Here is a 25035-nt window from a genome sequence, read left to right as displayed (position 1 = left end):
AGCACGACCTGGACCTAGTGAAATCCTAGGATAAAACACCAGCACCAGACCTGTCAAGCTGCTCTGTCAGCACCCGGCGCATGCCGCCAAGCAACACCAAACCGTGTCACAACTGCCGTCGCCGACGCCTGCGCTGCGACCGCTCATGGCCGACATGCCACAAATGTGCGGTCTCGGGGCAGGAATGCCTCGGGTATGGCAAGGTTTTCGTCTGGACTCAAGGCATTGACTCTCACGGCAACGTCAATCCACCTCCGGGCCGGAGGCTACCCGACGACACTGATTCCTCCGCCTCTGCCTCGCCTCCAGGACATTATCATCAACTGGGTCAAGGTCAACATCATGACCGCCCGAGACCTCAGCCTCAACCCGACTATAGCGACCAGCACCCGCTGGCGCGCTTGGTCCAACAAGCACAACAGGCTGCCCAAGAGGCCGAGGAGTTGAAGCGACATCAGCAACAGCCGACCCCACGCAATGACGAATCTGCGTCCTCGAGCGATGGCAATATGCCTTGGCCTTCTCCGGCTGCACTTACAGATCCGTTGTTCCAGGATCTTGACCGCACATCGCGATTCTACCTAGCGCATTGTAGGTCTTGGCTCTAGTACTTACCTTAATCGATACTAATGCGAGTCCCAGTCTCCGAAAGCGTTTGCAAGGATCTCGTGGTCCGGGACACACCTGAGAGTAATCCATTCCGAGAGCTGATACCCTTGACACGGAAGCACCCGCTTCTTTTTCAAGTTCTTATTGCAACTTCAGCTATCCACTGGTCCAATGTGTTTCGTCGCGTCACCAAAATCCCCACTGGCATCCCCAATCCCGGCGACTACCTCTCTGTGCTGCGCTCAAAGGATCTTGTAACTCACCAGGCTCTTATCGATGCCCTGACGGCCAAGCAAAAGGCTATGAGCCACCTTCGAGAGGTGCTCGATACCCTTGACCCGGCGGGGAGTGAGGTGGCACTAGCTGCTATGCACTTTTTTATCAAATTCGATTTGATTGATTTGGACAAGTCGGACAATCAGAGCTGGAGGGCCCACCTCGAAGGCGCTACCAGTATTATGGCACTTCTTAACCCGGATAGTAACCCCGACGCTTCTAGTAGAATGTTGCGGGACCGGGTCATTACTGACAGCTTCATGTAAGTGCGCAACTCGGCTGCCGCGTATAGTGGATACTGATGTTTTTATAGTTATAATATTCTCGGCTCGACGTTGACCTCAGGAGGGCTCGCTGCAAGGGTTGCACGACAGGCTTTTCAGTTTCTACCTGTTATGAAACGTGTGGAACTGACAAGTTATTTATCCTGTCCTCCAGAGATCCTCAACATTATCCTTTCCGCTTCTGAGCTGTCTCACGAAGTGCCCTGGACTGACCAGTCTTTGGGGGCGGCAGATAAGGCACTCGCCCTGATAGACGAAGCTCTTGCCGTTGACATCCCAGCCTGGGCGGACTACTTGCGGCAACATAACATCACCCAGGACCTCAACAGTCGAGTGCGTTTAGCCTTAGCACACCGGTCGGCGGCATGCTTGTACATCCTCCAAGCGCTGCCACTAGTTCGGTCGTTGCGGTCTATTGATACCGATTTTCTGCTTGAAGACGTTTTGAGCAATTTAGCTCTCATTGACGAGAACGACCCATACTTCAAGGCCTCCTCGTGGCCAACATTTGTGGCAGGGGCTGAGACACGAGACCCTGAAAGACGTACATGGACCCTGTCCCGGTTATTGTCAATTTGGCAGATTTGCCCGTGGGGGTACCTGTTCACGGCAATTGAGATGCTCAAGGCAACGTGGGCGATGCAAGATACACGCGGCACGGATAACGTCAACTGGCTTCATGATTTACGTGGGATGGGATTTGAGAACTTGATTGTTTAAAAATGATGTGATACTTTTGGCTACAGGGTGTTTCTGGTTCCGGTCTATACAATGTGGTGTATTTTTTTAGCGTCGGAGCAAAAGTCGACTCGTGTGTTTTATCCTAGGGTTCAGTTCGGTTGCAAGCTCGGAGTACCAAAGAATTAGCTAATGACTTTAGAGGAACGCCGCGTGTTTTTGGCCAGCTGTTCACAGTTTAATGCTAAGAGAATAGAGGTGTATGGCGTCGGGACGAATGTCTTCGCAAATGCCGGTTCTAGACCAGTCGAATCTCACGATGGCTTCACCGAGTTCAACAAGCTGCTTTTCTAGGCATGAGATTTATCAGCAGACCCACCATCTATACTACACGAACCTAGATGACAATAGTTTTGTAATGACCACTTGCCCTATTCTACTCACATCACCTTCACCATGCCATTAATTACCTGCAAGTCTCTATCACAAAGAACCCTGTTCGTGATATCTCAAGGGTCCTAGTAGACCGGTTGCTCCACTGGCCAGAAAGAACGAACTAGCCAAGAACATGCGGCTTCGACCAAAGTGGTTTGAGCTTGAAATCTCGGCCGAGACACCTGACCACCTTTTGGCGTCCTGCGAGATTACGCCTAGGGTATCGTGTCAACCCGTCAACCCGTATCCTCAAAAGGTCTGAGCAAAAAGAAGCGAGGTCAACGGGGAATGGAATGAGTTGTGTCGTACACGTGTAGGACAAATCTGACTTCCGTGTTAGATCCAGGTTACACCGCATCAAAGGCAAGATTTCTCTTTTCTCCTCAGCTCATACATGGTAATACCCCTCATCTACATAGATACCTGCCTTGTATTGTCTTGGTTAGATCTGAAGCTGTTGTGTACCTTAATAGTACAAGGGCATATTGGTCACCAATAGAGAAGCGAGGCTTGAAGCAGAAAACGGAACGGCGAAAGCAAGTGGGTGTAGCACCCCAACTGTGCTATTATTTTCCCCTTTGTCTCAGAATGATCGAACCCCTCGCTGAGAGGATCGGAGTTGTCGTTGTCCTTGTTGGTGATGGACGGTCTCATACATGGCCGCAGGTGTGATCTTTCCCCAAAGTTCCAGGATCGACAGTATGAATGGAGATAACATTGCGCTTTGTTATCTCATTCGATTAGTCGCCAAGATAAGATGAATCATATTTGTTGATCTGTTGATTGGCAAGGTAGCCATCAGTTGTAGCCATCGAAAGTTTGATGTGGAGTTTTGAACCAATGGAACAGCACATATACGCGCACTTGAATGAACATACAACACATGTAATTTTCATACTTTTGAATTATATACCATGTCTGTTGAATAGCGCTAGTAAAGAGGCCACGGCAGCGAAGTCGTAGAGAACATACCTGTAATTACCTGCCTTGATCATATGTGGCTACTTGACTGCCGTCAGTGCAATCGAGCTCCATGATGAAGCATGACCATTGCTATACTTTCTTTTCCACAGGACAAACAACCGATTTGAACGATGGTTTGTAAATTGATCCTGTATTTGGAAAAGACTAGCTCATGGTACGTTGACATTAGTTCTAATAAAGCCTCTAATTACCTACCTATCATGACTCCGACAAAATACCACTAAACTTTTTCGTATATTGCACTGCAAGACTGTATCGTCGAATAGAAACAGAGGGCATTGACAAAAAGTCATAGAGACATGGACATACATCCGATGTATCGGATGATGTTCTTCTCAATACTGACATATAATGCAAGACTTAAATATCAAAACATTCACCGCAGTGGAGATAAGTGCAAAGTAGGGAGGTGGGACGGCCAGGCACAGAATGTTGGTCGATGGCGCACCAGCAAGCCATGATCATAATGAATGAACAGTCTTATAACACCACAGCGTGGCAGAGGTTCAAAGGGACGGTAGTGACAAAAAGGGATCTCAAGTACGGACGGGCAAAGATAGTCAAATTAAGAATGATCCACGCATACCTCGTGAATTATATACGCCAGACATGCACCTTGGTCATGATGATCGTTAAAAATACCCGAAACCCAAGCGCCATTCCAAAACGTTGGTTGAACCATGGCCCAAATTGAAGTGAATGAAAGGAAAATGTAAGGGATTGTGCCTGGCCTAGGTACAGGAACCTGTACAACTCAAAAGTTGTGGTTCCGAGTTGGAGAGTGAAACAAAGAAAAGATCAAGTACCGGTTAGGGTTGAGGAGGACAATATCATAGAGGTGTGATGCACTTGGTTTACCACCGACGGCTGTTCTGATGTTAGCTGGGGATGCTTACAGTGTACCAAATAGCATACCTATAAGCCGAATCGAGCTTTGTCTGACGGCGTTTAGGCTTCAATCCTGACAATGATGGTTTTCGCCTGGGGGACTCTTCAGGTGTTTTAGCCTTTGAATCTCGTCCGAGCAATTCAGCTTCCAAGGAATCTAATCCTGACGATGCAGCTGACACCGAAGAGTCTCGTGAGGCTGGTGTTCGACTGCGACTTCGACTACGGCCACGGCCACGGCTGCGGCTGCGGCTACGACTGCGGCCACGATCCCTATCGCGATCTCGATGGTACCTGTCTAATCGCCGATGGTCATCGACATTATGGAAATTTGTTGACCGATATTCGGAGCTTTCGCGACGTGGTTTATGCCTCTTGGGCTCGTAGGTATCATGTGAACCCGAATAGGCGTCGTGTGATCCTCTGCGCTTCACATTGGAAGAGCTCCGAGATCGTTGCCTCTTCGATGGTCGTTCGACATAATTATCGTCATCTGAGTGACCTCGTTTGGGGTGTTGTTCAATAACCTCCCCACTTTCGGACCTTTCACTCCGAGCACTTTGATCGACCTTGGACGGGAGCTCAGAGACGGGATCCCCGTTAGGAAGCTTACCATCCCGTACAAACGCGGGGTCGAATTCGACGTCTGGCCAATACGGTGTTTCATGGATCGGTTTGACATATTCCTCGATATTGTCAGCTTGGATGTAAACTGATTCGATGCATTTCGCATCCCATTTTCTAGGAAGAAGCACCTCGTCATTATATTCTGCAGGCAATGGCTTGCCAACCTCATCTGGGGGATGATGGGGTTCTTCTTCTTTAAAGATTGTCTCCTTCTCCCATTCCCACTCGTCTTCGATGGCCTTCTCGGGCAAATTTACCGGTACCGGTTCTTCCTCTGGTTTTGATTTCGGTTCTTGTTTCTGTGATGAATCAGGTATAACAGGACTTTCAACTTGAGCCTTCTTAGTTTCAGGTGTTCCTGAAGGTGTACTTGACTTTTGTTTGGTAGGCGAGATGGATCGAATCTTTTGTTCTTGCTTTGGAGACGGAAGGGGTTTAGGGAGGTTAGCTGGCTTTGAGTCAGGCTGTCTGCTGTTGCCACCTTGCGGTTTTTGTTCTTGTCGAGGGTGTTGATTCTTCTTCTGTCGATTGTCATGGTTACGATTATGTCGATCGTTCTTGCGTTTGTTCCGGTGATCACGAGAGTGGTCGGGAAAGTCTCGACGACCTCTATTGGACTGTCCATGGGGCTGTGGAGGTTTTGGAGGCAAAGGAGGCTTCGGGGGTAACGAAGCGGGCAAAGATAATGTTGAGGCAGGACTTTGACGCGGTACAGGAGGTGATCCAGATGATCGCTTTGGCCATACTTTTGGGGGCACTGGAGAAGGGATAGGTGGCCTAGGAGGTGGCGGGTGTCCATATGTAGGTGGTGCGGTGTGAGGGGGGAACGGAGGTGGGTATGACGGCGGCGGAGCATGATGCCCATATGGTGCTGAAGCAGGTGGAGGGTAAGGATAGTGAGGCTGATGAGCGTATGGTGTATGGTCTTGATGAGGCGGAGGATGTCCGTAAGGGCGTGAGTACGATGATGGTCCCGGAGGTTGGGGCGGCGGGGGTGAATTGTAAGTGCCCGGTGGTCTATGAGGAGGCGCTGGTAGACCTGGGGGCGGGCCACCATAGGAAGGTGGAGGATAAGGGTTAGAATAGCCCGGAGGTGAGTATCCAGGTGCATAACTAGATGCTGGGCTTCCGTAAGGAGGGTAATGAGGAGGATAGGAAGGAGGTCCTCCTGTATATGGTGTCGGCGGAGGTCCGTATCCCGGAGGCGGGCCATATCGATTTACTCCTGGTACCGGGGCTGGGACAGGTGCAGGAGTGTATTTGGTTATAATAGGCCCTTTCGACTTCTTTGAGCCACCGTGATTGTCCCTATTGCCGCCATGTCCTGAAGTATTTGCGTTCCTCCAAGCTGCAAGGCCACTATCATTGAGTTAAAAGCTGCGAGGCACCAAAGTCCATGATGGGACTTTAAGGAAACTGATACTTACGCTGGAGTTTCCCGCGTAGGCTCGGGGCATGCTATAGCCCAATGGCCAGCAGTACCACAGTTATAACATCGAGCCTCGTCTGGCCGGGGCTGGGCAGGAGCCGTGTTGGGCATGACTGGCGAAGTGAGGCCAAGTGTGCAAAGGGAAGATTCAACCCAAACAGGACACTATCCTGAAATAGAGCAACAGAGAGGCCGTACAAAGCATACAACGCCGTGGCTTCTATAGATCTTGCGTGATGCTAAAGAAGAATAATGCAACAGCGACTTGGTCAGCAGGATAAGGTGAATGTTCAAGCGCGGCCACTACTGAGTCGGAACAAGTTTGAGCAAGCGGACTGAGGCTGGGTCGAGTAACACCGTGATACGTTTCACAGCAGGACCTCAGAGCGACTGAGAAGCGATGCGAAACGATGATATAGTAGAATAAGGCAGCGATAGGGATGCTTTTGGGGATGCTTCAGCCCAAGCTTGTCAGTGGCCAGCGCGCGGTCGCGGCATACGAAAGCCCCCTCCCTGAACCTGCTCTGGGGTTATCAGAGAGGCTTCATTCAGGGACCATTAAGGGAAGGGGCGGTAAATTTGGGTCTGCGACGAGAATCGCGGATTCAAATTGGCGATGAGGCTCAATTCCGACAAATCACCAGAAGTAGGCAATATTGATGCGATGATAGTCATTGGTTGATGGCAATGCTGAGGTTGTCGCGTGCGCACGGACCATTTCTCTAGGAAGAAAGAACAAGGCAAGTCCAAAATGAATTAAACTTTGGCCATTCCTGACCCTGCATTCTTACTTAGTATGCAAACAGTGCCTGCCTTAAGGCACTTCTTTAATTAATACAGACAATAATACAATCAATTCGTTGTTGACTGACTCCAACGACGAGAAAACGAGCCCCAACCACTATACGCATTATGTATAGGCAAGCTTGTTCGACGCAAGCTTCAATACAGTTCAACAAACTCTCTTTTAAACATCTTTAAACCAGAACGATGGACGTAGTGTGTTCTCACAATCAATCCTACGCCAACAGAAAATGCCACTATCAAATTCGTCTTTCCCTATGGGTATCTATTAGTTAATCTTACAGGAAAAGTTGACTTGTTCCATGCAGTGGTGTATATATATACGTTATGTGCACACATGTAACAGAAGAAATCACCCATACGTTACACCTAAATTACAGAAGGTCATGCTCGATTACTCAAATCTGACGTTATTGTTCGGCCTCACCTATACCAGAGCTTTATTAGAAGCCCAACTACTGCCTCCTAGGAAGAGCTCTCAATATGTTGCTGAAGTGTGGAGGTGGCCGGGCCATTTTCCCGCCGAGGCTACTTCGTGCAGCAACGACTACTAAGCAAAGCGCCAGTAAAACATCCTACAGCTCAAAAAGCAGCAGCAACACCACCACCACCAAGATGTTGCATATGTAATCACGACCACGGGTTCGCATCCACAACATCTATACTGCCATAGCTCTGTCAGCCATTCAAGATTCCTCCACCCTACATGCCCTCGCTCTACTTTCGACCGGCTTCGCCCCGCACCTATGTGAATCGAACCCTTGGGCCCCGATCATGTTAGTACAACCACCGAGCTCTTCTCAAGACATCATCCTCGCCAGGAGCCGAATTCGACGTCGACACCCTTAATGATACCGATTCCTCAACGAACGCTCCTCGATCCTTACGATTACACTTGAATAGTGACCCCTCCGTATCGCTCAACTTACTTAATTCACTCGGCATCACCAAACGTATCGACTTCTATATTCCACAATGCCTGGGCTACCTTGTAAGCACCCTCCCAGATCGAAGCGATCCCCAGCCTGACATACCTCATTCAGCGTCCGTCGATCTCGACGAGTGCATTTCGCGCTTATACAACAAGGAGTTGCTTGCCGAGTCAGTCATCGAGGCCGTCTGCGCCAAGACGAAAGAGCTTCTTATGCGCGAGTCTAACGTCGTCCACGTCCGCGCGCCCATTACTGTCGTTGGAGATATCCACGGACAATTCTTCGACCTTATCGAGATTTTTCGCATCGGCGGCTACTGCCCTGACACCAACTATCTGTTCCTTGGTAACCGCTCACGAGCTCGAGACGAATAATGGTGGACATATGCTGACTACGACGGGAACTAACAGGAGACTACGTTGACCGTGGCATGTTCAGTGTTGAAACAATATCGTTGCTTGTATGCTTGAAACTACGATACCCTAATCGCGTGCATCTGATCCGCGGAAACCACGAGTCGCGCGGCGTTACGCAGTCATATGGCTTCTACACAGAGTGTTCGCGCAAATATGGCAATGCCAACGTATGGCACTACTTTACCGATATGTTTGACTTTTTGACTTTGAGTGTTGTAATCAACGATCAAATCTTCTGTGTCCACGGCGGTAAATATAGTTTAAGCTTGCTTCAAAAGGGCTATGCTGATACGTTGTATAGGTCTATCGCCCTCTATCCACTCGATCGACCAAATTAAAATTATAGACCGATTCCGCGAGATTCCTCACGAGGGTCCTATGGCTGATCTGGTTTGGTCTGATCCTGATCCTGAGCGCGATGAATTTTCCCTGTCACCCCGCGGCGCGGGGTACACTTTTGGAGCACAGGTCGTCAAAAAGTTCCTGGCTGTCAATAATATGTCGCACATCCTACGCGCTCACCAGCTCTGTCAGGAGGGCTTCCAGGTTCTCTATGATGACCGCCTTAGCACTGTTTGGAGTGCGCCAAACTATTGCTATCGCTGCGGAAATATGGCCAGTGTCCTCGAAGTCAGCGACACCGGTGAACGTTTCTTTAACGTTTTTGCAGCGGCACCAGAGAACGACGTGCACAAGGATCTTCAGCCAGGAAACGAAAAGTCTGCCGACGGTAATGCCTTACCAGACTATTTCTTATAAACGACAAACCCCATTTTATACATACACACACCGCCCTGGAGTGCTTCACTCAGGCTTAACGATATTCACAGCAATATGATACCATGTCTTGAAAAACAGACTTTACGAATCGGGCCTGAGCAATGGAGTTGCATAGCATAGAACTTGATGTATATAGGCATTTTTATTCTCCTGCAGTATCGAAGCTCTAGATTTAGCCACAGGTACCGTCCTGTCAATGACAAGCAGGTGACAGGAAACAGAGCAAGACCTTTCTCCGACCGAGCGAGGCTTTCTTTTGATTTGAGTTTATGTGAAGTTTTCGTTTGTATGTTCCTCTCCAAATGTTCAGGTATCTCATTATCTCATGACTTGTGATATGTAATTTTGAGTTATGTCGTCGGACCGTGCTACCAAGACGCCGTTGTCTACCAGTCCTTGGCGATATCGAAACTCCACTCAAATTCGAGATGCTTCTTCTTATCGTCGTCCACGAAGCTAGAGATGGCGTTGTAGTGGCCACGAGCGAGCATGCCGCTGGGGGCTTCCTCCTCCTGGACTGTAGTATTGTCAGGACTTAGTTCTCTCTAGCAATTCGGGCGTGAAACTTACACTTCTTAATGTAAGTGGGCTGCTTGTCGGTGCTGGGGGCGTAGCTGCCAATCATCTCAGAGTCCTTGGAGACGCGGATACCCTTTCGCTTAACAACCTGAACGTAATGGAGGCCGCTGAGAATCTCGTGCTGAACCTTAAACTTGGCGCTCATAGTGAACTTGGCACCCTCCTTGATGTTGAAGGGCTTGTCCTTGAGAGTGGTCTCGCTTCCAGGGGTAGAGAGATCGATGGTGACTGGAGGACGGCCGGGGGAGTCCATGGTCAAGGAGAGAATGATGCAGACTCGGGGGTCGTTGGGGTCAGAGATATCAGTACCGCCTCCAAGACCAAGGGACTCCTTGTATCGCTGGAGAGACTCATCACCAGCGTCTGTGGGAGATAAGGTTAGCATATATCACAACCGCGGTAATCGGGTCGGCAAGGCGATAAGCATGGAGGGACATGATGTGGGGATGCTGCAGTCTGTGTCTTCATAACAGACACCGCCGTCGCATAGCTAGAGTTGCGGGATCTCTACAACCGCAACTCTAGCGTGCAGCTTTGAGCAAAAAGAAGCTTATCAGGCATGATTCCATGCTGTGTTGACGTGGGGTGTCATAGCTTGGTGGTATGTAGAGCGCATATCGCGAAGCTTGAAGGAGATACACATACCCATCTGCTGGTACTCAGCCAGACTCTGCTTAGGCTGGGAGAGCTTGTAGCCCTGAGTCTCCTCGGGCATGGTATCATCGTCGTGGGAAGCCATGGTGGGCGAGCGGGGCGAAGCTGTTGGTGAAGAGGCGGGGTGAAGGTAGAAGCTGCAGGTGATGCTATCGAGAAGCTATCTAACCAGGCAAATGTTAGGTAAGTATACTGGAGTTGAGTAGGAAGAAGGATGAAAAGGAGGAGAGGAAAAGAAGGAAGCTTACTCGTTGAACCCAGGCAAGGCAAAGTAGAGGTGAGTTTGGGTCAGGGCGGGCTTAGAAGTGGAGGGGCTTCATTCCGAGTTAGGGGATTGGATCCATTTGTTGCGGTGACGGATGGACAACCTACCCAGGTATTGAGGGGCTTCCCGTTCCCGCAGGGCGGTGTTGCAAGTCTGTTACCGTTATTGCTCTCGCCTTGGCCTGGCCTGGGCTGGGCTGGGCTGGGTCGGGCTGGGTTTGGGTTTGCTCCAGTGGGGACCAGGTCCTTGAGGAGAAGCTTCGATTGGGTCAAGATCAGAAATTGAGGCGGCGACGCCAATAATCGTTATTTTGTAGATTATCAGATATGGAGATTTTGTGCAGTAGTTAGTTGCTGTTGGGTGGTCTTCAGGGGTCCAAAGTGAGACCGGAATCTGAGACTTATTTTTGACTGGTTTATTGTTATGGCGGTTTTGTCTTGTCTTGAATTCAGTTTGAGATTTGAAGAGTGGGGATGATGGATTGGGGGTTTTTATACCATTAACGGTGACTGCATTCATTAACTGTCTGTGAGAATAATAGTCGCCCAGTGATGGCCCTTGCTAACTTTGCTACCATCTCACTGTCAGACCAAGATTGGCCAAGAACGTACGGTACCTATGATAGATGTTGTGTTGTTGGGTGGATTCACTACTATCCGATGTGTGACGCCGCATGGCATGATGCTCATTGACATTGGTAGTGAACCTCTGAATCCGAATCATTATCATTCAATATCGTGGGTGGATACTGATTTAACACCGGATACCCAAGCTCGACTATTAAATAGTCCTGAGACGCTTCAACAAGGGGTGAGAACGAACGGTTCTAGGGTAACCGTCGCTTTTTGGGTAACGATTCACAGGGTGATGAGCTCGCTTAGGTGACAGTTTATCCTATACTGGTAGTGAATCTTGTTCGGAAAAAACACTTGTAGGTATCTATTATCTCTAGCTGAATTCAAGGGCTGAGATGTTGGAGTTATTACCTGAACGCTTATGTTGGTGGTGAATAGATACATGCAAGCAAACCTTTACGCCACTGTCCTACGCGTGAACGCGGCCAGTAAATCTAAGACCCGACTAGGAACAGGTAAATAGCGTGCATCACATATCGCAAACCTCCCAGGGAGCTCCTTGTAAGAACTATCCGTTATCTGTCAATCAGACAGACTCAAGGGTCCTGCGCATAGGGCCAGGGAGTACCAGGAGTCGAATAGGTCGAATGCTGGAAAGCTTCAACCCGCCCATCACAGCTCTTCCAGGCTTTGAGCTTCTGTTGTTGTCAAATGCAAGGCGATTAGCTGAAGAAACACGCTACTATGCAACAGCACAGCACCAGTTGACGCGCGACAATGACAAGGTGCGGCACCATTCGTCAATGTCGCAGTCATGTCTGTGAGTAGCCAATCCGTCGCGAAACTGAACAAACAAGAGTGAGGTTGTAAGCGTTGCATTCGGTCATTGTCTCTGCTCAGACCACATCTGTCAAGCCCGATCTATGCCATGTCTTTCTCTTGCTTATTGTGCTTCGCTTCAAATCGAATCATGGCGCCGCACCCGCAAATCTGAGATGATAGCCAGCCAAAACCCATGCCCATTTCCCCGCGTTCTGTGAACCAGCCAGCACCAGTGACCTGTTCGTGCGCCGGACACAGTGAAGGGAGTCCAGGGGATCCAGGGGCCCTAGGAGACTTAACTGACTTGCTTGTTGGGGGCCTGGATCAGGTCCAGGTGTGGTTCACCCTGAAGATCGACGTTGGTTGGCGCTGGACCTGTCGGGCTTGCTTGGGTTACCAGGTTGCTAGGGGCGGCAGAAGAGTTGCTGGCAGACTCTAGAACAGAGTTTCCCCACGTGCCCTCCTAGCTAACCGTAGCAGGAAATGGACTGGGATATGACACCATGGATCGTGGAAGCGAGGATAGGGGAACAGCAGACTAAACCAGAAAGCTCATAGCTGTCAAGAGTCCTTACTCGTTAATCTAATTTTAAAAAACAGGACCCTAATAGCACAAAAAATCCCAACAAAATCTGTCGCGAAAAAAAAGAGGAACGCGTAAAAAGGAGGTACGTACTTTTATGCTGGCAAGGGGACTCAGCGGGTAATAGCGCTAAGTCAGGCGCACGGCAAAATGGGGGTAATTTGGTCAGAAATTAACACAAGACTTCTCGATTCACTAACCGTGCCATACAAATCGTAGTACCAATCTATCTCGCAGCTCTCCACTCACTTCCTTCATGCTAAGCCCTTTCAAGAAGAACCCGCCAGCAGGGCCACCCTAAAGTCCTCGACGCTATCGATGTAATTTGCGCGACGGCTTTCTCGTCTCAGCTCTCGTCCCTCCTCGAATCTGTCGCGAATCTTTTCACCTTCACCTTCACCTTCATCTACTTCATCGTGTTTTTCTTCTCTCCCTCTATTTATGGTATAGGCACCCTTGGAACTCGTCTGTTTTCTTATCAATTTTTTTGTCGCCTGAAGCGCCATTGACGTCTTCATACGGCTTACTTACCTACTTATTGAATGAGCTAAGCCCTGCTTGACACGGTACGTCTACAGTCAAAACTGCCACAGCCTGTTACCCCCCCAATCTTGAGCCTGCATCAGAAATCTTCCACGTTGCATCGTGACCAATTCCACTAACAAGACTTTTCTACTCATCTCAGGCCATTAATTATACTTTAACCTCTTTGCGCGCTGAATCGAGGCAACTCTCTTCGGCTGTCGCGGTTACGCTTCGATTTCACTATTCTGAGGTCATCCATATTGGTCGCGCCGCGCCCGATCTTCCCCACGATAATAGACATCATCATCCAAGATGGCCTCTCAACATGAGCGCACATTGCCAGCCAAACACAACATCCTCTTGATCGAGGGTGTTCCAGATCGTAAATACTCCTTTTCTCCAAGTCGCGAGTTTGCATGCTCACAATTGTCCCTAGACACCGATATGGTTTCGCGTCGACGCCTTGGGCAAACTAAGCTTACACCTAAGATGAGCGGCTCTAACGACTCCTCCGAACTCGGTGTGTTCGACTACGCGCATCTTCGCGCTCCTTTGCCCAAGGGCATCGTCTCTGGAATCTTCAAGTCCAGCCCCAGCAGCTATTTCCTCATGCGACGCAGTTACGATGGTTACGTCTCAGCGACTGGCATGTTCAAGGCCAGCTTCCCCTATGCCGAGGCTTCTGATGAAGAGGCGGAACGAAAGTACATCAAGTCTCTTCCAACTACGAGCCACGAAGAGACTGCCGGTAACATCTGGATCCCCCCGGAGCAAGCTCTCGCCCTCGCTGAGGAGTACAAGATCACTCCCTGGATTCGCGCGCTACTGGACCCTACTCCGATCAGCATGTTAACTCCTTCCGGCTCGCCTGCCAAGACCATCATGGCTCCTCCCAAATTTGATGTCTTCAAGGCCGCGCAACCTGTGTTGGCCCCCCCTACGCCATCGGTCGCTCCTCGAAGCACGCGCTCGCGTCGCTCTGCCAGCCCCACCAAGAGCACAAGGCGCGCCCCTCCTTCACCTCGAAAGCGGAGCACCCGTGCCAAGGCCGAGACTGTCGAAACTATCACAGAGAAGGTCGATCTCCTCAACGGTGCCCCGGAACTCGAGGCCAAGCGGGAAGATATTGTGTTACAATCCACCGAATTTGAGCCCGCCATTGTTCTGGAGCCCAGGGAGGAAGACCCTAAGGTGAAGGTTCACGTTGAAGAGGATGTTATTACAGATGATGCTGGTGTTGAGACCAAGCGTACAATTACCGAGGTCGAACTTCCCCTCCCTACTGCTGGCGAGCCCCCAAGTGCCGAGGAAATCGCTCAGATGATGAACGCAGCCAAGGAGATGGTCCAAAAGAGTAAGGAAAATGGAGTTGAAGATGAGGAGCAAGAGATCAATGCTGAAGAGGGCTCTGCTTCTGCCAAGAAGAGCAAGCGCAAGGCTGGGGACATCTCGGTGGGCGATGAAGAGGGTGATAAGACCCCAGAGGAGCAGCCCCGATCAAAGAAGGTTAAGACTGAGACCCAATTAAGAAAAGAAAAGGTGAAGAACCGGGCGTTGCTTGGTCTAGGCGCCACTGTCGCAGTTGGGTAAGTTGGTATTCATTCTGAGAGTGTAGGGATAACAGCTAACATACCCATAGCGCCATCGTTCCTTGGCTCATGAACTTCCTCTAAGTCACGAATTTTCATGTCTTCGGAAATTAGGCCATTAGTAGGGGACTTGAATAGTCCCACGATTATCATGGCTGAGATTTATGGGATGGACTGGTTGGATCGGCGTGGCTATTGTTTTTTTTCCTTTCCAGGTTGCTCTTCATTTTTGTCCTTCTGTATCAACGGATCACTACCCCAATACTACCCCTATTGTCTGAGTAAGATGTGCAAGACTGCATCTTAGTCGCTTATCGTTACTTATTATACCACATCACTTTACCTTGCCTTTTTCAGGATTAACTTTGCTGTCACAATCTCCGTTCATTGCACATACTCTTTTAAATCTACCAGTCGTCAACGCTTGGCAAGTTGGCAGAGGTCAGGGTTCGTATTGAATACGTTCTGTCTCTTTGAGTTGGGATAACAGGACTTGAAATGGACTTGACGAAGGAAGTTCATTTGAAATGACGGACCTCTGAGAGGTTGACGGACTCAGCTTACATCGGACTACGTATGTATCAAGACTTGAATACAAATAAAAATAAACTTAAAAAACTTCCTCGTCTTTAATGTCTGGCTGTCCGTTAAGACAAAGTACCTGTAGTTGGATCGTTGAATATGGGAACGCAAGCAATCTCACTCTGTACTAACTTGCTAACTTTACTGCATTAAAACCTCTAAGAAAGGAAGTTCTTATGGAACCTACTATTGCCCCGGGTTTTAGCGCTTCTCGGTACCTAAAACTCCCCACGGCTCAGGGGCCTGTAAGGGTTTCCCCGCATCCTCTCTCCTCCGCATTAAGACAATCTCCAACTCGCAAATCATGGATGTCATGTCTTGGTACCTGGAAGGATGTAAGTGTTAGTTTACTCGGCGATTCTGGCTAAGTACGGCAATGGCCGGCTGTCATTCGGGTAACCATGTTCCCCCACACGTCAAGTGTAGTCGATGGGATCTCATACCTTTTTTGTTATAATGACTTTGGTTCTTATAATCTTTGATTTAATGAATTGATCTTATTTACCTGTTCCTTCTGCCTCTTGTACCATCTGAATACATATTTCTCACACCCATTCGATATGAGACCTTCAACGCGCCTTGGAAGCTTGATGCTTCGTCGAGGCTTTGCCAGTTCAGCACGGCGACTGGACAACTACAGCTTCATCGGTCTAGGACAGATGGTATGTATACTTCTCGACCGCAAAGATGGGAGATATAATATACTGACATGGGTATATCAGGGATACCAAATGGCAAGGAATCTCCAGTCAAAGTTGAAACCCTCAGATAAGGTGTCTATCTTTGACATCAACCCTGAATCCATGAAAGGCTTGGAAACAGAAATGAAAGCGGCTTCGACAGGAGCTCAGGTTGGACTGGCAGCCAGCGCATTTGATGCTTCCAAAGATGCTGTAAGTCTCTTACTGTTGGCGACTATGTTCAGGTTCGCTGACACTCTCTAGGATACTATCATCACTGTTCTCCCAGAGCCTCAGCACGTCAAAGGTGTATATGAATCCATCATCACCTCCTCTCTGCCCAAAAAGGATCGAGTTTTCATCGACTGCTCAACCATTGACCCATCTACATCCCGCCAGGTCGCCAAGACTGTGTCTTCAGCAGGACAAGGCACGTTTGTTGATGCGCCCATGTCTGGAGGTGTCGTGGGTGCTACTGCGGGAACACTTACCTTTATGCTTGGTGCCTCACCATCTCTCGTCCCCCGCCTCGAGCCTGTCCTCTTGCTCATGGGCAAGAAAGTGCTACACTGCGGTGAACAAGGCGCCGGCCTATCCGCGAAGCTGGCCAACAACTATCTCCTGGCGCTCAACAACATCGCGACAGCAGAGGCCATGAACCTGGGTATGCAGTGGGGGTTGGATCCCAAGAAGCTGGCAGGCGTCATCAACGTCAGCACAGGACGATGCTGGCCCAGTGAGGTCAACAACCCTGTGGCAGGTGTTGTCGAGACGGCGCCAGCCAACAGAGATTACCGAGGCGGGTTCGGCATCGCGCTGATGAAGAAGGATCTCAGACTGGCTATGGTGGCTGCTGAGGAGGCAGGCGCAAGAATGGAATTGGCCAAGACGGCGTTTGCGGTCTATGAGGCTGCTGAGAAGGAGGAGAAGTGTCAAGGAAGGGACTTTTCGGTTGTGTATAGATACTTGGGCGGTAAGGAAGAGCAGAGCCAAGGTCAGAAGTAAATTCGAGTTGTTAGTTATAGACAAGCATTTTTTTGTTTCCATGCCAAGTTAAGGAATGAAACAGTTACATGCAAGATCTGAGTACCACTGCATATCATTTTACATGTGAAACCATACACCGTTCGTCCATCATGCCCTACAACAATCTCAGACCAGACCCAACATCGGATCGGCCATCTATAAAACCCCCGAAGTCCCGCCCCTACCACACAAGAATTTGTCACAAACGGACGAGATTTGACCCGACTCTACCTCCATACCAACGGGTTTTCAGCTGTTCATGTATTTCCGTTTTCCATTTAACCAGGGGTCGGCCGCCAAAAACTTAATGATGACTCGGGACTTCGGATCGAGGTAAAAAAACGGGGAAGAGAACTGCAAGCGAAGTAGCACTCTTATTGGATTGTGAAGAAACCCGAGGTCAACGCGAGGAATGCGAGAAATTGCGAGGAATAAGCATTCAACGTTTGACCAAGATAAGCGATCTACGCCCGGGAATTATGCCAGCCGAGTCTTGGCGTCTTCATTCTTGGCGACTAGCTCTGAATGAATTTAACCTTGGAGCTTGCCAGTTTTCCCACCATTCATTCTTTTTTAGAGAGTCAGACTGAACAAATGTCCATTGTGTAACGTATGGGAAATATTATAATCCCCGGATTTCCGATGTGTTGATCCCTAAAAATCGGGCCTGTCGGGTTGTAATCGAGTCAGCTCTGCATGGGATGGATGAAATGGATAGGATGGAGGGTATCTGCACCCTCTTGCATCCTACTTCCTCTCTTCATTTATCCTTTTTCTTTCATCTCCTTTCATTCCCCTGTTATTGGGTCTAACTTATTAGCGACTACTGCTATTAAACACGGTCCTCATCTCGTACAAGCGGGTCGTTCTTCTGAAACGAATACATACATACATTAGTCGTCATACATACTAGACAGAGACCAATATTACATTCCCGTTCTCTCTTTTTTATTATTTACTTTTTCCTTTTCAGACATTCTAGGTCCATTGCAACTATAGGACGCCACCATGTACGAACTATACGCCCGTCGTCCAGCGACATTCGACGCTTGCACTGATATCACTGATCTCTGCCCCGTTGAAGCAACTGTCCTGGGCTATGTTCCCAACAAGGGTTCCAGCTATTTCTTCACCATCTGTTTCGCGGCACTTTTCCTCTCTGCTGTGGGAATAGGTATTTGGAAACGAACGTGGACCTATGCTGCAACATTGGGAGCAGGTTTATTGCTTGAAACCATCGGTATGTTTTGCCAAGCTCAAACACAGACTCAATCTGCTGGAAAGGCGTGAGAAGAAGGAATTATGGATATGCTAACATAGCCAAGGCTACATTGGTCGTGTACAAATGAACCCTAATCCTTGGAAACAATCGGCCTTCCAGACTCAGATTTGCTGCATCATCATCGCTCCGACCTTCATCTGCGCCGCCATATACCTCACCCTCAAGCACGTCGCCTTGGCTCTCAACCCATCTCTCTCACGATTCCACCCTCGCTGGTATCCGAGAGTGTTCCTTCCCGCCGACTTGTCATGTCTCATCATTCAGGCCATCGGTGGTGGCATCGCAGCAGCAGCCAAACGTGACCAGCCCGACCTAGCTACCAACGGCAACAGGACCATTGTCGCCGGTGTTGTTCTCCAAGTCGTTGTCCTGCTCGCCTTTGGTATCATGGGAACTGACTACTACCTCCGCGTGAAAAAGTACATCCACAGCCCAGAGGTTGCCCCTGACTCGCTGCGCGTCTGGCAGGACAAAAAATTCCGGCTGTTTGGCATCGCTGTTACGGTCGCTTATTTTGCCATTCTCACACGTTGCATCTACCGGTTAGTTCCTCCTCCCTCCTTTTGTTAACTCCGGTATTCCGGTAGTTTCACATTGTTTCTTACATCAGCTGACGCGAGAAAATACAGAATTGCAGAGATGGCTGGTGGTTGGGGTAACCACATCATGCAGGATGAGCCTAGCTTCCTTGTACTTGACAGCAGTCTTGTTCTTGTGACAGGCTTCTGCTTGACTGCTTTCCATCCTGGCATCTTCTTCCCCCAGATGGCGGCTAATATGCGACGAAACAAGACCACTGAGGGTGAGACGCCCGCCGAGTCTTCCAGTGAGGAGAGAAAGGTTGAGAACACCCGAAATGCTTAAAAGTTTTTGGTTGAGATATATTGTATTGGGAAATTGATATAGCCGCCTTAGTATGGGCTTGTTTGGAATAGGGCGCAGGGTGTTTGTCGCTTGGAACGATACTAGATCAGATCTTGACGACTCGTATGAGTCTATCTTAAACGTCTTTCATAATGTTTTCTATCGGTATCAGGACTTGACCAGTCTGTCGGCCTCTCCATCGTCATCGTCACTATCCGTCTCCTCTTCTTCCTCCTCCTCCTCCTCCTCCTCGTCATCGTCATCTTCTTCGTCGTCGTCATCCTCTTCTTCGGATGATTCTTCTTCTGTCTCATCTGACGACTCTTCACTTTCCTTCTCTTCTCCAAGCCAATCGTCCAAAGTTTTTGTACCGACCGCTTCACCTGTACCGTTGGCCTTGGTGGGCATGATTGTCTTTGCGGCCTCATCCAGTCTGTCACTAGCAGGGAGTGTGCTTCTTTCGACGTCGTACCTCGAACTTTGACCTCCTTCAGGCTCTCGAAGTCGACCATCAGGCTGCTGCCCTTCCTCGACCCAGTCTGGCAAGGGTTCATATCCCCTTAGACCATGAATACCGCCACCACCAGCAAGCACCAGTGTCGAGGAGCCCAGTAAGAATCCCTTCCGGGACTCAGATGGGCTTGGAGCCTGGGGAGCAGGTTTCTCAGCAAGCAACATCAGGGTAGCCAGCTGAGGTACTGCAAGAAGCGAACGATACATCCTTGCACGATCACGAAGGTCGAATGACGTATCGTACCTGACAAGGAGAAGGGCGTACTCCCACAGTCTCTCAATAGGATGGGTGTCACTCTCCATAGGCGGATCCTCCTCTGTATCTCGCTCTTTTTCCGCTTCGCTCTTGCGATTGATATGATGGAGATACACTTTGGCTGCCAAGAGCAGAATCTGTTGCTTAGCAACTGGTGATTCGTTTGTGAACTCTTTAAGCAGGATTCGAAGAACATCCGGCGCGATGTTGTCCTCTCCATTCAAGCCTGAAAATTCACCCACTAACCAAATAATTGTTGCTCGCGCCTGGGGATCGGTTGCAGAGTCGAGATTCTTTGCCAGCCGAACAACCGTTCCAACATGTCCCTGAACATCCTGTTGTATCAGGTGACGAATTACTGTGAGTGATTCAGCAGCAAGGGTGCCATCCAGACTTGTTATCTGACCCAAGAGTAACTTCAAGCATCGAGGAGCTGTAGTAGTGTCGGTCTGGGCGCAGCGGCCAATAGCGCGCACCGCCTCACGAACCAATGCTTTGTTAGTCCCTTGCGAGAAGTGTTCCAACTCCTTTAGAATAAGACTCTTGACATGTGAAGGGCTGTGGGGAAAGATGATGGTCAAGATCTCCAACTTCAGTTCCCAAATAGGGGCTGTATCCGTAGCACGAACAAGGAAGTGACTGGCATATTTAACAAAGTCTGCTGGTCGAATAAGACACACAGAAACGATATTAAAGAGAGCCGTCTGCTGTATGTCCTGAGCTCCACGCAGCAAAGCAATCAATGGGCCGATAGCCTGCTTCACATATTCCGGTGTGCCAATGTCAACGTAGCATCTAGTAACGGCGACAACAACACCAGCGTTTCGGCTTTGTAGAAGAGGCCTGATCCCGTTCAGTAGCAGTGCGAGGTCTGGGTCCAAGACTGAAGAAGAGCCTTGACCTCGACTGCCTTGCCGTGATTCACCGTAAAAGTCGTCTACTTTCTGTTCCTGGGCGGTCTCGGCAGATTCGTCTGGTGATTGAGATTTCCGCGGGAAGCACTTTCGTGCATAATACGTCATGAGTCGCAGTGTCGCCAGTTGACTCCATTCGTCCATGTCCACCACCTGCTTTATCAGCGCGCGATAATGTTTATGTATAAGATCTATTTGGTCAGGGCAAATCTCCAGGAAAGCCGACACGGCGGCTCCGGCGACGTAATACTGTTTGTCTCCCAGCAAAGTGGACAGGTTTTCGATCAGCTGCGGCGCTTGACTCGGGTCTAATCGATGGCATTTCGGGATCGCAAGGGCAGCGGCTTTCCGCACGTAGGGGCTCATGTCGGCAACACCCTTCTTGATGGCGAGGGATACGATCTGGCTGATGACGGGGACTCGGATCCCCGACATGGTCTTGAGGGCAAGAGCTCGAACTTGAGGGTTCTGGTCGGATAGGGATTTTTGAATAGTGTTGATGGACAGTAGGGCGAGGTCGGGTTCCTGTTCGGCATGGTGTATGAGGTAAATGTAAACAAGCTTCTTGATCTCTATATTCGGGGACGCAACGTTCTTGACAACGGATGAGAAGAACGGCAAGGTCTTGTGATTGCGGTACATCATCTGCCTCATCATTGTTAGTTAGCCAAGCTCCATCACCAAAGAAGACAGCAACGCCACGCACCGCGATAACACGCCGTAAACCGTCGAGAACCTCGCGCTCATTTCTACTGTCTAGCAACTTTTTCATCTGGTTCCTATCCAGAGGCTTTGAGCTCGTGCGCGCACCGCGCGTCGCCTGGGCTGCATCGAGGGTGAGCTCCCTCGCTAGGAAATCAGTTAGTTCAGCACCAGGTAGAACGGTCAGCAGAGAAGCATACCAGTCTCCATGAGAGCTGAGATACGTGCTATTGACTCCATTGCGCAGCTGAGCCCTAAGCTTACGCCGCGTTAGGAGGAGAGGGAGGTATTTTCGGGATCGGATGTAGGTAGATGTTCAAGATGACGTTCTGTACCTAGTCGATGGTTGCTGCGGACTACCTACCTAGGTACAGAGGTGGAGGGGCGTGGCAGTTAGTGGGGGATCTCAACGCCTGCCCACCTGAGTCCCTCCATAGCATCATTATATTGATAATCCTCGTGTAGATCAGACTTTAGACATCACAATGGACAGCCTGTGCATTGCAATCAATGCGACTTGGGCATTTGTCTAAGTTCAACTTACTCAACAATGTCGACTAGGCTGGCATAACTCAAATATTGCTTCGCTTTTGTTAAAGAAAGCTACCCTATATTTTTACAACACAGCGATCATGACATCGCAACCGGTCGTTCTCGCACCAGCAACTCCTTCTGAGCTTTTATCCTACATTATATCATACCAAAGATATCCCACAACACTAATAATCGGCTCTTCCAAAGCTGAGTTCCATAGCTCACTAGTTGAGGATGTCACACATCATCTCACTCTCCAAGAAGACAATACAGAGGACTCAGCAACAGAGCCCTCTCATGTCCTCCTAAAGTCATCGCTATACCAAATCGCCATTTCTCGCCATATACGAATTATATTCACACCAACAGTTACACATCTACGTGCTTATCTTTCCGTTTTTACACCCACAAACTCATTGCTACCAGCACCGCCAAACCACGCCTCTGACTCCCGTACATCTCTTCTTCTGGTCTATGGTCTCCTCGCTCTTCATAGAGATGCAAGCGAATGGTCTGCACAAGGGATTGGGAACTCTACAGCGTTGCTGGTTGATGCCGCGTCACGGAATGGGTTCAAGGCTGCTGTTGTTGAGCCAAAAGGCGTGGGCGGACACGAGGATCTTGAACAGCTTGGAGAAGAAATGATACCCTTATTAAATGGAACAGCGAAAAGGGACGATGGGATATGGAGCGGGCGGACTGTCAGCATCAAGCAAGTTCTGAATCGATGGTTCAAGTTTGAGGTCCAGGAACAACAAACCTGACATATCTCAACATTCCAGTTATGTGGAGTTTTGTCTCTTACATCATAAAATATACTGTGTCATCCATTATCTCCAGCTACCACTGGAAACATTGCGTTACTGTTGTTCTCAGAATAGACGTAAACATCAGCGTTAACATTAACATATCGTCATTACACTCTCCCAACGCCGTCCCATGGTATCTGTATCCAAGTATCGCCGCTAATCATAACCCAAAGCACGAGAGAAAAGAAAGCAAGTATCGCACGAGCTGAGCTAAGCAATGGCTTGTTCCATCTCAGCAATGTACAGCTTGATGTGCGCCTCCATCTTGCGATACTCTTCATGTGCGCTGTGAACCTCGTTCTCAATATTCTCCTTCAAGTCAAGCATCTATGCACATGTTAGCAAACCGCAACATCGTCACAAACCGGCCTAGGGTTACTTACCTTTTTCTCAGTCTGCTCGATCCTGACACGTCGAACCTCCATCTCCTTGCCCTTTTCCGTGTGCTCCTCAGTAAGCTGCCTGTGAACCGCCCGGAGTTCATGCATCTTCTCCTTGGCCTCGTGTGCCTTGTGATTGCTCTGCTCACGAAGCTTTTCTGTGCGCTCCATCCACTTGGACAGTTGGCGTTTCAGCATAGTCTCGGTGCGCTCGACTTCGCGCGCATTGTTACTGCGCTCTGAAAGAGCATCACGCTGTTTTGCATTCCGTGCCAATTCCTCTTCCTCTTTCGCCAATTCTGAAGCAATCTCATCAAGAATTTTGATACATGACGCAACATCTGTTGAGACGACCGAGAAAGAATCCGTCGATGTCTGAAGAGCCCGTGCTCTTCGGTCCAGGGCATCGATGTGTGACTTGTCGTTGTTGAGAATGTCGCGCAACTCGGCCAAGTTCTCCTGAAGATCAGAGGCGCTCTGGAGCACATAAGGTCGCAGTTTCGTGCTTTCTTGTTTCAAAGTCACCTTTTCATGTGTCTTTTGTTCCAGTGCAGTAGTGAGCTCGCCCTTCTTTTGCTTGGCCTCTTCAAGTCGCGCAGCTACTCGTTCTTGGTTCCTTCGAAGCTCAAGGAGTCTCTTCTTGAGCTCTTCGTTCCTCATTGTCTTTTGCTGGACCTGAGCCTCCATCGCCTTGCGGTTATGCTTCATGTCCTCTAGTCGGCCCTCGTTCTCCTGATTTTGTGCATATAGCGTCTCGATACGGGTCTTTGTTGACTCGGCCTTGTTGTAGTGTTGGTCGATAACAGCTGTCTGGGACTCGCGGAACCGGACAAAGTTGATCAGGTAGCTGAAGATCTTGACAAGACGATCGTATGACGGTTTGTATAAATCGTTGAAGCTAAAATCGGTGATGCCGCACTCGAACAACAACCTCCGCAGCGACACATAGAAGCCCATCAGGTTGCGAGTGTCGGAAGGAATAACATCTGCGTACTCTCCGGCGATATCCTCGGCGGCGGCACGCATGGCCGGCTCGACAGTTTCGCGTGTCGCATTGAGAAGAAGCTCGGCGAACCATTCGAATATTTGCTGAACGTGGGCAGCATTTGGTTTCTGGAGATCTGCAACGGTAAATGTGATGCCGATGTCGGTAATACAGCCTACGATCTCGCGGTCAGGAAGGCGCATAAAAGCATCAGCCTCTTCCTCCTTCTTTCGGGTGCGTGAGTTCTGCTGCGAGGTCGGAATAATGCTCATTCGCGGGTTGTATGCCATAGTTGCTGGTGCCTTTGGCTATAATAAAATTCGTTATTCTTTCTTTTCCTTTCCTCTGATTGCGCTTCGGGCTAGTCTATCGTGAGTACCTACTATGGAAAGTGTTTATCACCAATTGTTGCCGTGGAAACATGAACAATTCTATCACGTGACGACTCATGAGCGCTTCATGGCTGCCCAACAGCTGATTCTAGAAGATGTGTCAGTGTTGTTTCATATATATGAAGTTTAAATGCGTACTTCAACGGAGTGGCTGGACCAGGCAAATGGAATTTGTCTTATCCGTTATTTCGTTTTGTTCGTCCAATTCACTTAAACTACGAACCTCTCGCGTCGCATACCTAAAAGAGCAAGCCTTCAGAGTTTAGATATCGAGGCTTACATGACTTTACTTGAAGCAATGCCCCGAGCCACACTAACTCGTCAACCTTGCAATTTTCCAGTCTTTATATATCGGTCTAGACTTATCAAGAGACACATTCGG

General features: G+C 49.3%; 10 protein-coding genes across 10 annotated transcripts; 6 read left to right on the top strand and 4 right to left on the bottom strand.

The window, feature by feature from the left end:
- Window positions 1–80: 80 nt before the first annotated feature.
- Window positions 81–1889, top strand: FPOAC1_008406 (uncharacterized protein; the record flags this gene model as incomplete). Its single annotated transcript, XM_044852849.1, has 3 exons — window positions 81–591; window positions 643–1147; window positions 1199–1889. The coding sequence occupies 3 exons, from the start codon at window positions 81–83 to the stop codon at window positions 1887–1889; spliced, it is 1707 nt and encodes a 568-aa protein (XP_044705519.1).
- A 2231-nt stretch (window positions 1890–4120) lies between these two features.
- FPOAC1_008405 (uncharacterized protein) lies at window positions 4121–6321 on the bottom strand (the record flags this gene model as incomplete). The annotated part of the gene is made up of 3 exons (XM_044852848.1): window positions 4121–4133; window positions 4182–6140; window positions 6209–6321. The coding sequence occupies 3 exons, from the start codon at window positions 6319–6321 to the stop codon at window positions 4121–4123; spliced, it is 2085 nt and encodes a 694-aa protein (XP_044705518.1).
- Window positions 6322–7989: 1668 nt separating this feature from the next.
- Window positions 7990–9121, top strand: FPOAC1_008404 (uncharacterized protein; the record flags this gene model as incomplete). Its single annotated transcript, XM_044852847.1, has 4 exons — window positions 7990–8005; window positions 8058–8291; window positions 8357–8611; window positions 8664–9121. The coding sequence occupies 4 exons, from the start codon at window positions 7990–7992 to the stop codon at window positions 9119–9121; spliced, it is 963 nt and encodes a 320-aa protein (XP_044705517.1).
- A 407-nt stretch (window positions 9122–9528) lies between these two features.
- On the bottom strand, window positions 9529–10460 carry FPOAC1_008403 (uncharacterized protein; the record flags this gene model as incomplete). Its single annotated transcript, XM_044852846.1, has 3 exons — window positions 9529–9659; window positions 9713–10084; window positions 10367–10460. 3 exons carry the CDS (start codon window positions 10458–10460, stop codon window positions 9529–9531), a joined length of 597 nt encoding a protein of 198 aa, XP_044705516.1.
- Window positions 10461–13457: 2997 nt separating this feature from the next.
- Window positions 13458–14818, top strand: FPOAC1_008402 (uncharacterized protein; the record flags this gene model as incomplete). The annotated part of the gene is made up of 3 exons (XM_044852845.1): window positions 13458–13527; window positions 13582–14731; window positions 14785–14818. The coding sequence occupies 3 exons, from the start codon at window positions 13458–13460 to the stop codon at window positions 14816–14818; spliced, it is 1254 nt and encodes a 417-aa protein (XP_044705515.1).
- A 1058-nt stretch (window positions 14819–15876) lies between these two features.
- Window positions 15877–17001, top strand: FPOAC1_008401 (uncharacterized protein; the record flags this gene model as incomplete). The annotated part of the gene is made up of 3 exons (XM_044852844.1): window positions 15877–15978; window positions 16039–16209; window positions 16261–17001. 3 exons carry the CDS (start codon window positions 15877–15879, stop codon window positions 16999–17001), a joined length of 1014 nt encoding a protein of 337 aa, XP_044705514.1.
- A 1029-nt stretch (window positions 17002–18030) lies between these two features.
- Window positions 18031–19168, top strand: FPOAC1_008400 (uncharacterized protein; the record flags this gene model as incomplete). The annotated part of the gene is made up of 3 exons (XM_044852843.1): window positions 18031–18262; window positions 18348–18846; window positions 18934–19168. 3 exons carry the CDS (start codon window positions 18031–18033, stop codon window positions 19166–19168), a joined length of 966 nt encoding a protein of 321 aa, XP_044705513.1.
- Window positions 19169–19336: 168 nt separating this feature from the next.
- FPOAC1_008399 (uncharacterized protein) lies at window positions 19337–21793 on the bottom strand (the record flags this gene model as incomplete). The annotated part of the gene is made up of 3 exons (XM_044852842.1): window positions 19337–21496; window positions 21558–21700; window positions 21754–21793. 3 exons carry the CDS (start codon window positions 21791–21793, stop codon window positions 19337–19339), a joined length of 2343 nt encoding a protein of 780 aa, XP_044705512.1.
- Window positions 21794–22185: 392 nt separating this feature from the next.
- On the top strand, window positions 22186–22851 carry FPOAC1_008398 (uncharacterized protein; the record flags this gene model as incomplete). Its single annotated transcript, XM_044852841.1, has 1 exon — window positions 22186–22851. One exon carries the CDS (start codon window positions 22186–22188, stop codon window positions 22849–22851), a length of 666 nt encoding a protein of 221 aa, XP_044705511.1.
- A 255-nt stretch (window positions 22852–23106) lies between these two features.
- NUF2 (kinetochore-associated Ndc80 complex subunit nuf2) lies at window positions 23107–24533 on the bottom strand (the record flags this gene model as incomplete). The annotated part of the gene is made up of 2 exons (XM_044852840.1): window positions 23107–23223; window positions 23280–24533. The coding sequence occupies 2 exons, from the start codon at window positions 24531–24533 to the stop codon at window positions 23107–23109; spliced, it is 1371 nt and encodes a 456-aa protein (XP_044705510.1).
- Between the last annotated feature and the right edge of the window lie 502 nt (window positions 24534–25035).

The sequence above is a fragment of the Fusarium poae genome, chromosome 3, assembly GCF_019609905.1.
Source record: "Fusarium poae strain DAOMC 252244 chromosome 3, whole genome shotgun sequence".
In the NCBI taxonomy this organism is placed as follows: domain Eukaryota; kingdom Fungi; phylum Ascomycota; class Sordariomycetes; order Hypocreales; family Nectriaceae; genus Fusarium; species Fusarium poae.
This window is presented reverse-complemented; position numbering and strand designations above follow the sequence as displayed.